We start from the raw sequence: 13964 nt of genomic DNA on the forward strand, positions 1-13964 counted from the left end.
TCGGGAGGAGTTTACCAAGACTAGCGTCCCACACGCTGATCCTAAGTAAAATCCCATGGCCTTAACAGCATATGGCTGATTTATTAAGAGGTGTACACCTATGAATGAATGAGCCACTGCAGCCTGTCATACTTTGAAATGGAGGCCAGCTCCTAATCTAGCATTCATTTTAGTTACAATATACACTAGCTCTCTATTGTATATCGTAATAAATTCGGCCAATACTTAGGCCATGCCCCTTTCTGCCAACTCCTTCACACTTTTTAAGACATGGGTGGAGGGGGGTCATGGAAAAAAGGTAAAAAGTCACAAATTTTTGCGCAGACAGGAGCTTGCGAAAAATTTCTGGCTTTTTCACGCCATAATAAAGACGTCAGGGATTGACAAATTACCAACTAGGTGTTTATTACAATGTTCTGTGAGCTAAACATATTGGAATAGTTCAAATCACTCTCCTGTCTTACAATCCATGTTGTTTGTTCTTTTGAGACTAGGTTCACACTTGTTTTCATTGTGTTATTTGCGTGTTGTGGTGTACACAGTGTGTAAGAAAGTTGCATAACTATTCACTTTAATTAAACTGGAAGTGATAAAACTGGAAGACCCCTTATGACTGCACAATTCTTTGTGATTTATAGAGTCATCATTAAAGAGATATACCCATCTGGAACACTTATGGTATATTCACTGGATATGCCACAACTGTACCCCAGATGCGGGTACCACCCTCTGGGACCCGCACCTATCTTACATCAAGGGCTCCCCAGCCCCCTCAGCTTGTTTACAGCCATTGCAGGTGGTCGGTAGGTCAAAAATAGGTGAATCCAGTAAGTTACCCACTGACTTTAATGGGATCACACTACAATTTTTTCATCAGTTTAAAAAAAAAAAAAAGGGATGGAGAAAATGGATGCATGTGTTTCCATTGAATTCCATTATTAAAAAAAACGGATAAAAACGGATCAGTTTTTTTTTAACGTACACAAAAACGAAGTCGACCTCATTTTTGTGTCCGTAAAAAAAAAAAAATGATCTGTTTTGATCTGGTTTTAAATGGAATTCAATGGAAAAACGGATCAAACACATGCTTCCGTTTTTTGCAAAAAAAAATGATTGCAAAAACGTAGTGTGAACCCAGCCTTACGCAAACAATGTACCACTGCCAGTTTATAGGCTACACTGTTTTGTGCAACTCCCATTAGAGCCAATGGGTATTATGCCAGATTCGTCTGTTTTTGGCTTCCAATCCAATTGCAGGGGGCGTAATCAGGACGGAGGGGGTGGGGAAGCCCTCAATCTAAAGATAGATGCTGTACTTCTTTAAGTAAGTTAAACCATTAAGTTAACATTGATTAACATAAGTACCTCCCTCCTTTAAAGAAGAAAGTTGCAACCATTACCATTTTCTTTATACCTGAGTAATGTCTATAATTCCAGATAAACTGACAGACTTGTTACCATGCATTAGTTAAACTAATCAATTGTACACTTTAAAAGCCTTAGCAGGTACAAGCCTACTCATGCATCTGCTGGGTATCCAGTATTTACCTCTAGGTATCACATAACGAAACACAGATAAAAAAACCAAACTATAACATATAAAAATGGAACTGCAGAATTTCCCTACATCCTGCAAACCAGTTTAATTCTTTGGATGGTGCACTGGAAAGACATCTGACAATTAAATGGTAAAATATCACAAGAGTGAATGAAGACCTGACAAAGATGAGGTTCAGGTCTACATTGTGTATGAATAGGTTAAAGTTGACTTGACTTGTACAGATAAATTGTACTACAGTTTAATTTACTCCAGCCACTCCTGAGTTGGATCTTGCATTTATATCATCTTTCCTGATGCAGGCTCATTGATATTTTTTTTTATAATTCTGTTATTTAAAAAAACAAACAAAAAAAAAACAAGATAGGAAATTTGGAACAGTAAAAGTTCCTGTTCTTGACATCCATATGCAAAACTGCAATATTCTGTGAACAGAACACAGTGCTTCAAAGGTGCATTTGCGTTTTGTTGTGTCTTGATTTTACATATACAAAACTATACACAGCTAGAAAGCTTGCGGTTTTCTTTACACACCATAGAGTTCCATTCGTCAGCCTGATAAATCACTTTCACAGCTACAGCATGGAAAAGCTGCACAATGAATATTTCCTTAAAATAAAAAAAAGTGCCGGCGTCAGGTCACGTTTTCTCACCAGTGTGACTGCAACAACTAACGCATGAAGGTGTTAGATCATCATATGTTCTCCAAACTCTTGCTGAAGTTTCCAGCCAATGTGACTCTGAGGAGCTCATAAAAAGCATCCTAGATGAAAATATACATGTTTTTACCACGGGTGTGTCCGCTGTGAGTTTTCTTCTTGCTCCTCAGTACCTGTGAGGCTGGTGGTATTGTGAACTCTGTTGAGATGTTGTGGAATAACCCAATGTATTCTGGGGCTGAGAAGTTCCCTGAACGTTGCTTTGGTAACCCAGACGTGAAGAGGAGTGCTTTAGGAATTAAAGAGAAAGAGAAAACTATTAACCAATATAGCCAATATTGATACAGCTGACATGTTTCTCATTGGGACACATAATTTAAGGGAAAGAGAAGATGCAAAAAAAGGAGAGTTCTGAAAATATCGTCGATGTATCCACGATCTTTTTAGCACTTTCCCTTTATTTCTCCATAGTTTTTATTTCATGTTAACAATGGTAAATATAAATGTAAATGTACCTTGTTAATGTTAACATGAGTTGATATGACCTGAATTTGGATTGAGCTGCTTTGAATATTGGGCATTATTAATATACTGAAATCTATCAGAGAAGCTGCTTGGCAGACAATTCTCCTTTCCTGAATGATTTTCTAGGCTGACTTGACCTTTGATCCAAACATAAATCGGCTCAGAATATGTTCAGAAGAGAACAGGGAGGCACTGAAGACTTAGCTATCAGACAGCTTGTCTGAGAAATGTCACTGGAGGGTATGTGGGAACAAACAGGCCACAAACTGAGCGAAAAAAATATTTTGTGTGATTCGCAAACCAAGCAAAATTTTTAATATATACCTATATTAGATTAAAAAAAAAAAAAAAAAATAATAATAATAATAAATGCTAAATGCAATACCAAAAATATGCATTAAAAGGTGTACATAATCATTTAAACACTAAACACTAATCTGTTAAAATCATTATTAGGCTGGGCGGGTGATTCCTCTTGATCCAATGGTACTTAATGTCCCTTTAAGAAATATGAACAAACATTCAACCAGGCTGCTCCTCCATATGATAACTGCGGCAAAATGTTTACTAGCAAAGTACTGGAAACAGTTACTCATCCCCTCAGCAATTGAGTTGGTTAACTGGATACAAGAGATTCAAAGGACGGAATTTCAATTTGAAAATAGAATTATTTTGCTGCTGGAGATCACCAGCAGGGAATCTTTGACTTGATTATATCTACTTTACATGCTTCTTTACATGCTTTAGGACTGTGTTCACATATGCTATGCTGTAGTTTCAACAAAACACCCAGCAGTCTTCCAACAAATAAGAAAGCGCCCATCCGACAGCTGATCCCTGGGGTCTTGCACACGCAAAGTTTGTTAGTAGTCTGGATATCTCCCTGTGTAAAGATGCGATGTGCTGCTGACAATGATGTGTGGGAAGGACCCCGCAAACAATCCAGAGGAAAGACTCTAACGCATGATGATCTACTAGATCTGTGCTAGTATCGGACAGACACCTGCCATCTAATAGTTAACTTATAACACAAATGACAGTGCCAGGTTCATATGGTTTGGGAGAAGACCCCTAAATATTAATCAGTAAGCTCCAGAGTCTCCATAGGGGGGATCACTCTACCGCAATCAAATTTAGCTTGTCTGTCTAGACATCCCATAGACTGGATTCATGGAAGGAGAAATTATTCCACCTCTGAGATGCAATCAACATTAGAGGGAAGAAGAGAGCCAAGAGAACTTCAGTACACAAAACTCTTTTGCCACCTCTTGCCTTCTTGCTAAAGGCCAAAATAGTGGTTTGGAGAGAGTAAAGAAAGCAATACAAGCTATCTACCCTTCTGGTCACTTACAGAAATCCTGTCAGGAAAAAAACAGAAAACATTTAGATATGTGGGAAGCTAAGGGACTCAAAACAGTAGGCCAATTACTGTACAACAGTGAAAATTAAAAAAAAAAATTCTGGTGAGCTGACGGGAATCTGGCATCAATCTCCTACTGTACATGTATATTTAATGCTTTTGCACAGAAAGGCTCCAGGAAGCGGGTAAAGAGAATGGAAACAATACCTAATTACGTAACAGGGAATAATCCATGTAAAAAAAAGCTAAACTCAATCTCCGCCTTATATCTCCCATCTCAGTCAGTGATTGGTTGAGTCGGCTGTCACTGCCGAGATAAATCAACCTCGGACATGGTGGCGGGAATATTCTGGGGGGACCCAAAGACACATAGAAGGGGTTTTCCATGGCCGTCGTTCTCATTTAATAAAAGGTTGGAGTAGAACAGCTGACACAGCCTCACACATTTTAAAAGGTTTGAGATTTAAATGTTTTATTCAGGATTAGAAAAATATAGCTGCTTTCTTCCAGAAACACAACCACTGTTGTCCTCAGTTCATGAGGTCAATGACATTGTTTTTGGTAGAAAGCAGATGTTTTCCTAATCCTGGATAACCCCTTCAACATAAATAAAAGCTTGAATTGACTTAACGCATGCAGTAATATGTGCATTCAATATCCTGTCTAAGTGCAACTTCCCAGACAGAAAAAAAAACACTGTACAGTCTTGCTGTAAAGCATGTAACTTAATGCTGTTATTAACAGCTCAGGCAAGATGGCCACGCCCAGAAGAAAGTAAAATAACAAAGTTAAAGTCAGAAAATAGATACAGGTTAGAATAAAAGAACAATTTTTAGGATCTGACAACTCTTTCAGGACATGGCCAATCCCATAATTTATAAATTTCTCATGGTGGAAAATGACAGTTTAGGGTGAAAAAATTAGCAAATAAGTTGTAGATCTGGGAAATCCCGACATCCCACCACTTTTTTTAAGTTTTCTATGCAAACTGTCCGCTAAGTAGGGTTTTCTTGTCAATCGGGTGTAATTCGGATGCAAATTGTGGTGCAGTCACATTAATGCCAAACAGATAACTTACGTCGCATGAAGCTGGGAAAACAGTGTCAGGTCTGTCTGGATTGTACCATCAATTGCTGTGTCAAATAAACAGTAGTTTTCATTTTTGCTGTCGTGAGCTAACTATCCAATAAGCTGGATGAGCTACTGAAAACATCTATTATTTATGAGGACAGCAGAAAACTTGCTCCTATGTGATACTCTAAAACCACCTTGCATTTATATACTCTGAGGTTTTAGCCTGCATTACTGTGAACTCAGTAATTGTGTGCTATGCTCAGGGGAGCTGATATGAACAACTCCACCATGAAAACAAAAGGCAAACATCCAAGAAGCAATGCTAAAAATATTCACGTAGGGGGCGTGGTTTGGTAATGGCGGAGTGAGGACGCTTCCCTGCAGCGCTCCCGCCACGAAGCTCCATTCTGTTGCCGAATCCCTCTCTAACTGTCCCTGCTGCTCGGCCATATGAGCAGGAGGGGAAGGCAATCACCGCCCGACACCCGGTGCTTGCGGTCTGCACCTCGGCAGAGCCGCCTGGACGACTTCCACGCGCCCCGGTCCCGACGCGGCAGCATCCCGCCACAGGAGGACCACAGCTCGGGGACCGCAACGGAGATTCCCCGCTCCAGACACAGGAGCCTCAGGTCAGCGCACACTAGGGAGCCGGTACAAGCTCTAGTGGAGCCCGCCACACAACAAGCCTCTGAGGGGGGAGACGGAGCTGCGGAGGCTCAGGAGAGCAGTGTGGTGCTAGGGCGGCCTTTATCAGCTACTGCAGCGTCATTTTCCCCAAAGCACATGGCGTCCCGCACTTCCCAGGAGCCCGTAGCCTCTACACCTCCCTGGGACTGGCAGGAACACATGAAGCTGCTCCCCACCAGACAGGAGATGGAACAATTTGTGCAGCGCCTGGAGACCTCTTACAAGCAGGAGCTCACGTCTCTTAAGGCTGCCATACATACAACTGAGGCTAAGGTGGAGGAGATGGCTGCCGCTCAGGCTACATTATCAGCCCAAGTTGAGGAAACTGTCACTAAGGTGGACGCTCACGAATTTCATATAGCACAGTTATACCGCTTACATGATGATAATGAGAACAGAAGCAGGCGCAATAACATTAGAATACGCGGTCTGCCTGAGGCTACTAAAACGACTGACTTAATACCCTCCTTACAGGGGATTTTCTGTGCTCTGCTGCAACGTCCGGTGTCCAAAGACTTGAAAATAGACAGAGCGCATAGAGCTCTGGGTCCTGTGAGTTCTGATCCCAACAGGCCACGTGACGTTATATGTCGGCTCCATTACTATTCTGTGAAGGAGATTATGCGTAAGGCAAGAAGAGAAGACTTCATAGACTTTGATGGGGCCCATTTGACGCTTCTTCAAGACTTATCACGGCACACGTTGGCTCAAAGGCGTGCCCTTCGACCGCTCCTGACTTTGCTGCGTAACAGGGAGATCCGTTACATGTGGGGGTTCCCTTTTCATCTCGTGGTCAGACACGGCGGCAGGCGTCATACCCTCAGGGAACCTGCAGATCTGCCCTTATTTCTTAATGCACTGGGCCTGCCCGAAGTACGCCTCCCAGGATGGTCGCTGACTCCCTCGTTGCCTGAAGACAACAGACGTTCTCAAATGCCCCTGGATTTGGCGGACACCGAGGGGTGAGGGCGTTCTATGTCTTCGCTACTGATGGACGCTCTGCTGTAGTGGTGACTTCTGTCGGGAAGTTACTCTAACTTGAATATATTTGCTTTCTGATATGCCTTCCTCTCTTGCCTCTTCCTCCCTTTCTTTTCTCTCTCTCATCCTACTCTTAGTTGAATAGTCTGCGCTCTATCCTCTCCTAGCAGATTTCTACCACATTACTGGTCTGTCTTCCTCCTGGGCGACCTAGGCCTATATGGTCCCTTATATGTGTTTTGCAATGTTTTGACACTATGTTTTGGCCATAGTTAGTCCTATGGTGTAGTTTTGGTGTGCGACATAGGTGGGTGGCTCCTGCCTCCGCCGTGTCGTACGGTGTGATGCTTTGCGGAGATTCTCTTTTCTGCTTCCGCTGTTATGAGGGTGGGGTTCACAAGTTACATTTCATAGTGTGTTTCTTTGTTTATTTTTTATTACCTATTGATATGGCCATTCATATTTCAATATTGGGATAAATGCGGCGTGACACAAGCTGTTTCCTATGTATACTTCGTGGGGGAGCAGCTACTACTGTTACCAGTTAGGTCCCTAAACTAGGTTAGCGCTTTTGCGCTGGATATCTGTACTCATTTTCTGCAGAGTCTAGGTCTCTGTAGTTACAGGACTTTCTTTTAAGTCCTTGTTTCTATGTTTATTTTGTGTTGTGAGCGTCTGTGTGGTCTTTTTTCTTTTTTTCTCTCTTTTTTGTGTGTTTGTCTCCCCGATTCCTATTGTTCTTCCCTAGTAGATTTCTCCCTCTTTTCACCTATCATGGCCCCAATTTCGCTCAAATTGGCCTCTCTCAATGTTCGGGGTTTCAATGAACCCTCCAAAAGGTCCTATGTGTTGTATGCCATGCATAAACAATGTGCACATGTTCTTTTGTTACAGGAGACACATTTCCGGATGGATCATGTGCCTCGGCTCCAGACCCGACATTATACACAGTGGGTGCACAGCACGAACCCTGAGTCCAAATCTAAAGGTGTCTCGATTGCGATCCACAGGTCGCTTCAGCACGACCTCTTGGATACCAAGGTTGACCCTCATGGCAGGTATGCCTTCGTTAAACTTAGAGTGGCCACCACCACTTACACCATAGGCAACATATACCTCCCTAATGCGGACCAGGGTAGGGCCCTACGGAACATGCTGCTGGAGGCAGATGCCTTCATTGAAGGCACGCTAATCGTAGGGGGGGACTGTAATGTGGCACTGGACCCTACAATGGACACATCTACTGGGCGCTCTGTAGTGCCCAATGCTGCTAGATCACTGGTTAAGGGGACGTTACTTGCGCATCGACGGGTAGACATATGGAGGGTGCTTCACCCGACTGACCGAGATTATACCTACTATTCGCCCGCTCATGGCTCTTACAGCCGGATCGACATGTTTTTCCTGTCCCATTCTGCCCTAGTCCATACCCCCCATGCTACTATTGGGACGGCACTGTGGTCAGATCATTCGCCAATCTTCCTGTCTATTGGAGTCCCAGGGGGGGTCCCTACAGAGTGGACCTGGAGACTCAATGAGTCTTTATTGAAAGACGTTGTTTGTAGGGCAGCAATAGAAGCAGCGATTACTGAGTTTCTCAAGTGTACACGAAAATGATTCCACTCCTCTTCCTGTGCAGTTGGAGGCTCTAAAATGTGTGATCAGGGGCATCTGTATTCAACAAGGCTCCAGGCTTAAAAGGGATAGAGGCGCAAAAATTAGAGCTCTTTTGCTGGAACTAGAGGAACTTTCTAAACGTCATAAACGCAGCCCCGATCTTTCTGTGCTATCCGATATTACTAAGGTTAGGGAACAACTACGGGAGCGGATTGCTGGGGTTGAAGCGAACCATAAAATTCGCTTCCGAAGTTACCTGTACGCCAATCCTAATAAGTGTGGAAGGGCTCTGGCTCGCTACCTCCATCCCCGTACTGCCCCTGCCTATGTCCCACATATTAGGAATTCCACAGGTTCCTTGGATCATGATCCTAGACTCATAGCTAAAGCATTCCAGGACTACTATGGTACCCTGTACTTCCTGGTCACTATGCGGACCTGCCTGCCCCCCAGTTGGACAGGAAAATACAAGAATATGTGGAATTAACAGCCTTGCCTACCATTGACCCCGAAATTAAGGAAAGTATTGATGCCCCCTTTTCAGACTTGGAAGGTGGAGCAGCTGTCTCTTCACTTAAAAATGGGAAGAGCCCCGGCCCGGATGGGTTTACTGCCCCTTTCTTTAAAACATTTAAAGGCCTGCTTATTCCCTTCCTAACGAAGGTTTTCAATTCTGTATTGGCTACCACCACATTCCCTAAGCAATCTTTGATAGCTCACGTGACTGTGCTACCCAAACCGGGGAAGGATCCTTCGCTATGTAGCAGTTACAGGCCCATATCTTTAATCAATTGCGATATCAAATTGTACTCCAAGATATTGGCCACTCGTTTGAATAGCATCATCCCTCATGTAATTCACACTGATCAGGTGGGGTTTGTCCCTGGGATGGAGGCGAGGGACAATACCCTTCGTACGGTTATGTTGATTGCCCACGCACGCCAAACCCGGGCTCCACTGTGCCTTCTTTCAGTCGATGCTGAGAAGGCCTTCGACAGGGTTCGCTGGAAATTCTTGGTGGCTACCTTGGCCCAATTGGGACTCTGAGCTGATTTTATCGCTAAGATTATGGTCTTGTATTCTTCACCCACTGCGAGAGTCAGAGTGAATGGAGCCCTGTTGGAGGCCTTCTGCATTGGAAATGGGACGAGGCAGGGATGTCCCCTGTCCCCGCTCCTATACATCTTAACAATGGAACATCTGGCAATAGCCCTTCGGGGCAATCCTGACGTCATGGGCATGGAGGTGGCTGGTCAACAGCACAAATTGGCCCTCTATGCGGATGACCTACTGCTATATGTCACTCGGCCCCATATTTCTTTTCCTGTGGTTCTGAGAGAATTTGAGGAGTTTGGCAGGCTCAGTAATTTTAAAGTTAACCTCACCAAGTCCGAGGGGTTGAACGTATCTCTCCCTGACACTGACATCGCTCTTCTGCAGTCTAACTTTCCCTTTCGCTGGCAGAGCGAGAGTATTAAATACCTCAGGGTCCAGATCCCTTCACGCTTAGAATTGCTTTTTCCATTGAATTACCTCCCACTGCACAGGAGGACCGTGGATATGTTACAGGCTTACCATCGTAAGTTTTTATCCTGGTTTGGTCGAATGAATGTCCTAAAGATGGACGTTTTGCCTAGATTCCTTTATGTGTTTCAGACAATTCCGATACATGTACCTTCCAGTTATTTTAAACAACTGCAACGGGCCTTCACCAGATATGTATGGGGTGGCGGTAGAGCTAGACTTAGCCATAGGATACTTACAAAACCCAGGTTTAGAGGGGGATCGGGGCTCCCCGATTTAAGGTTATACCATGAGGCGGCGGTGCTAGCCAGAATTGTTGACTAGACTCACAACATCTCTATGAAACGTTGGGTGGCACTGGAAACTAGCCTTTCCCCTGTTACCTTGTCCACCTCACCCTGGCTCCTCAAACCTGATAGGGAATCCCTGACGACTTGGGCGTATTTAACCAGACATACGCACTGTGTGTGGGACATGTGGGTATCTAAGCATGCAAACTCCCATAGGCCGGGACCATGACGCCTTTGTTCTCTAACCCTGCTTTTGCTCCTGGTCTCACACAATCGGTCTTTTTGATCTGGAAACGCGAGGCCTCTCCTCGCTTAGCAGATATTCTGGTTGCATCTCAGATCCCGACATTGCCCGCCCTCCAGGAGGCCTGCACGGGGGGGACCCTTTCCTGGTTCGCCTACAACCAATTGTACTCTTTCCTACGTGCTTCCTCGGCCGGCTCACCAGCTTTTCCTGATTGTACTGATTTTGACACCTGGGTTCTCTCCTCTGAGGGGGGCACGGGGACTCTCTCGAGAATGTACTCTTTGCTTCTCGCCTTGAGCAATGATGAGCGAGCGCCCTTTTTCTCAGCATGGGAAAGAGACCTTGGTGTAACTTTCTCTCCTGATGATACATTGAAGATTTGTACATTCTCGCATGGTATGTCTCTAGATGCGCACTCAAAGGAGAAGAACTACAAAATATTATCGCGATGGTACCGCTGCCCTCAGTTGCTACATCGTATGTACCCTGATGTGTCAGACAGGTGCTGGAGGTGTCAGACGGCTGAGGGAACACTCTTACATATTTGGTGGGAATGCTCTGCAATACGACCATTCTGGGAGGGCATATTTAAAATATATGAGGCCTATTCTGGAAAGGTGGTGGCTCATACCCCTCAACTGGCTCTGCTCTCGCTCCTGCCGGGGACTTTGGCATCCCAGAAGAAAGGCATACTGAGACACATGCTAGTGGCAGCTAGGACAGTGCGCCCACGCCACTGGAAATCTGTGGTCATACCTTCCTTGGCTGAATGGCATAGAGAACTGTGTGCACTGCAGCGGGCGGAGGAGCTGGTGGCCGAGGCACATGACTGCTCTGAGAAGTGTACAAAGGTATGGACTCCATGGATTCTTTTTACAAGCTCCCCTTCTTTCTCGCAACTCCTGACGTGAGTTATGGCCACGGTGCTAATGTAGACTTATATTCTGGATGGGTCGACTGACCTCAGTGATTTCCACTAGGTACTTTGCTATACTATTATCGGACTTTCCTTCCCCTTTCTTTCCTGTCCTTTCCTTCAGTGTTTCCCCCCCCTTTTTTTTTTTTTTTTTTTGTTGGTCTTGTTTTGTCTTGTGTCTTTTTCTTTTGTGTCTGTACTACGCCTGTCTGCCTCTGTGAATGAAGCAAAAAGGGTACATTTGGCTCATGTCTTCCCTCATCTATATCATATGGGTGACCAGGGGATCTGATACGCAGTGTTCATTTATAGTGCCTGTGTTGCACTCATGCTCATGCCCCTATCGTATATCCTGGTTGACGGTATGGCCCTTCGACCGAGGTTTATTTTTATTTCTGTAAGTTTTCTTTTTCTTTCTTTTTTTTGGTTATTATACCTGTGTTTCAGCTGACATATTGCCCAAGCTTGGGTCATTGTTTGCACCATTAGGTGCCTTGTCACATTAGAATGTTATTTAATTTTTGTCTTTGTAAAATGAAAACTTTTAATAAAATGAGAGTTAACATAAAAATATTCACGTAGAAGCTCATCCTCTGAGTGACAGCATTTATCTATATTATAAAAGGGAACGTCTGTCTGTCTTTCTGACTGTTCACTTTCTACTGATGTACAAATGCCTGAACAGTTTGACCCCACATTTGGCATGTAGGTACAATACATTGGGTGCCCAGGTAGGTTTTTTCCAAAGTCCATAGGCAAAAAAAAAATGCCTAAACACTTTGAGGAGGAATTTTCAAACTGTCTTATAGTAAACTTCTACCAGAGCATAGCATTAATTTTACCAGAGCAATGTGAGTAGAGATGAGTAAAGTTGCCGAAAGTCGGGGTCTGTACAAACCCAAACAATTGGCATTTGAATTCTGCTAGCCCGAGGTGAATGCAGCCTGGCTGGAAAACATGGATACAGCCTAGAGAGCAGCTGGATAAGCTACTTACCAGGTTCCTTTTGTTTAATCTTCCAACACTACAGAACATATATGAATACATATTTGTGCAATGTAATGTATACATACATCTTTACCATCACAGAGCATCAGAGGTGTCCAGCAGGGTCCAGGCTTTGGACAGCCCTGAAGTTCTCGACAGGAATGTTGGTGGCAGCCGAGGGGCCATGTTGCCCCTTACTGCTGCCACTCAACTTTTTTTTTTTTTTTTTTAAGGTTTAATCCACTAAGGTTGTAAGAACAGGGTCCCAAATATCTAAAAATAAATGTGCATAGCAAAAATAAGTGTTCTCAGACACAAACTTATAAGAGGCCTAGACAGAAATATTTGTTTCATGTGCTAAAAAAATTAACCAAACAAAATATTTTAATAATAAATCTGTACCTGATAATCGGAAGGCATTAGGGAAGGGCCACCAGAATTAGCTGCTGAGGGCCCCATACGTGGTTTCTTATTTGGAGGCCCTGGATTAAGACTAGAGTCTTGGCCGTGTTGAATTGCTGCTGCTGTTGTCGCTCCTGCTGCCCCTGTACCATTGGTTTGACTGCTATTCTGCTGCTGAACCTGTTGCTGCTGAGCTGCTGTCTGCTGCTGGTTTGCCGCTTGTTGCTGGTGCTGATTTTGTGCCTGTTGATTCTGAAAACAAATACATAAAAAAATAAAAAAGTTGAGCAAATTGTGAACCTTTGTTGGAACCAGAGTCTGATCACTTGATTAGCGGTGGCTTAAGAAGTTGGATGCTGCCCTAAGGAGTCCTGGAAAACATGGATGCAGTCATAGGCCATAGGCTATACCCATGTTTTCCACGACTCAGTAGGGCTGCATCCAACTTAAAGGACAACTCCGGCGGGACCCCCCCCCCAAAAAAAAAACAGACACACACAGACACCATACTCACCATCCCTCCGGTGACGATCGCCACTCCATTCGCCCGCCGTCCGCCTCACCGTCACCTGCGTCCACCGTCCAGCGATGTCTCTTGCTTCCGGGTCCATGAGAGAGAAAAGGCTGCCAGTGCTCTTGCGCACCGGCAGCCTTTTCATTGGCTGGAGCGCATCACATGGCTTCCAGCAAGCTCAGCCAATCAGGGCTGAGCAGGCTGGAAGCCATGTGATGCGCTCCAGCCAATGAAAAGGCTGCTGGTGCGCATGTGCACCAGCAGCCTTTTCTCTCCCATTCACTCTCAATGAAGAGGAAGAAGACCCGGACCGCCCTCCAGCTCTGACGTCACCCGACACCAGAGAAGAGGACCGTGACGACCGTAATAGGTAATGTATACATTCTTTAACTTCCGGGGTGGGGGGTCGGGGGTCGGAAAGTGGGGGAAGGGGGCCAGACCGGGTATTTAACCACATTACAAAGTTATATAACTTTGTAATGTGTGTTAAATAAGCCAAAAAAAATTTTCGACGGAGTTGTCCTTTAAATTCGGAGAAGTGTGCTTGAAGTTTGCTCAACCCTAATGCTCAGGTATTAAGTGTGCAAACATGAACTGGCACTGTTGGCTGTGACAAATTGCTA

At 44.4% G+C, this 13964-nt stretch overlaps 1 protein-coding gene across 1 annotated transcript in view; it reads right to left on the reverse strand.

Moving 5' to 3' along the window:
- Nucleotides 1–1592: 1592 nt before the first annotated feature.
- Nucleotides 1593–13964, reverse strand: part of CDK19 (cyclin dependent kinase 19) — a 123093-nt gene continuing 110721 nt past the window's right edge. The window contains exons 12-13 of the mRNA XM_069973632.1: nt 12828–13079; nt 1593–2506 (exon numbers count right to left, since the gene is read on the reverse strand). Coding sequence (XP_069829733.1) covers nt 2384–2506; nt 12828–13079 — 375 coding nt within the window. The 3' untranslated portion in view covers nt 1593–2383. The remainder of the gene's footprint in view (nt 2507–12827; nt 13080–13964) is intronic.

Source organism: Dendropsophus ebraccatus, chromosome 6 (genome assembly GCF_027789765.1).
Source record: "Dendropsophus ebraccatus isolate aDenEbr1 chromosome 6, aDenEbr1.pat, whole genome shotgun sequence".
NCBI classification, from domain to species: Eukaryota; Metazoa; Chordata; class Amphibia; order Anura; family Hylidae; genus Dendropsophus; species Dendropsophus ebraccatus.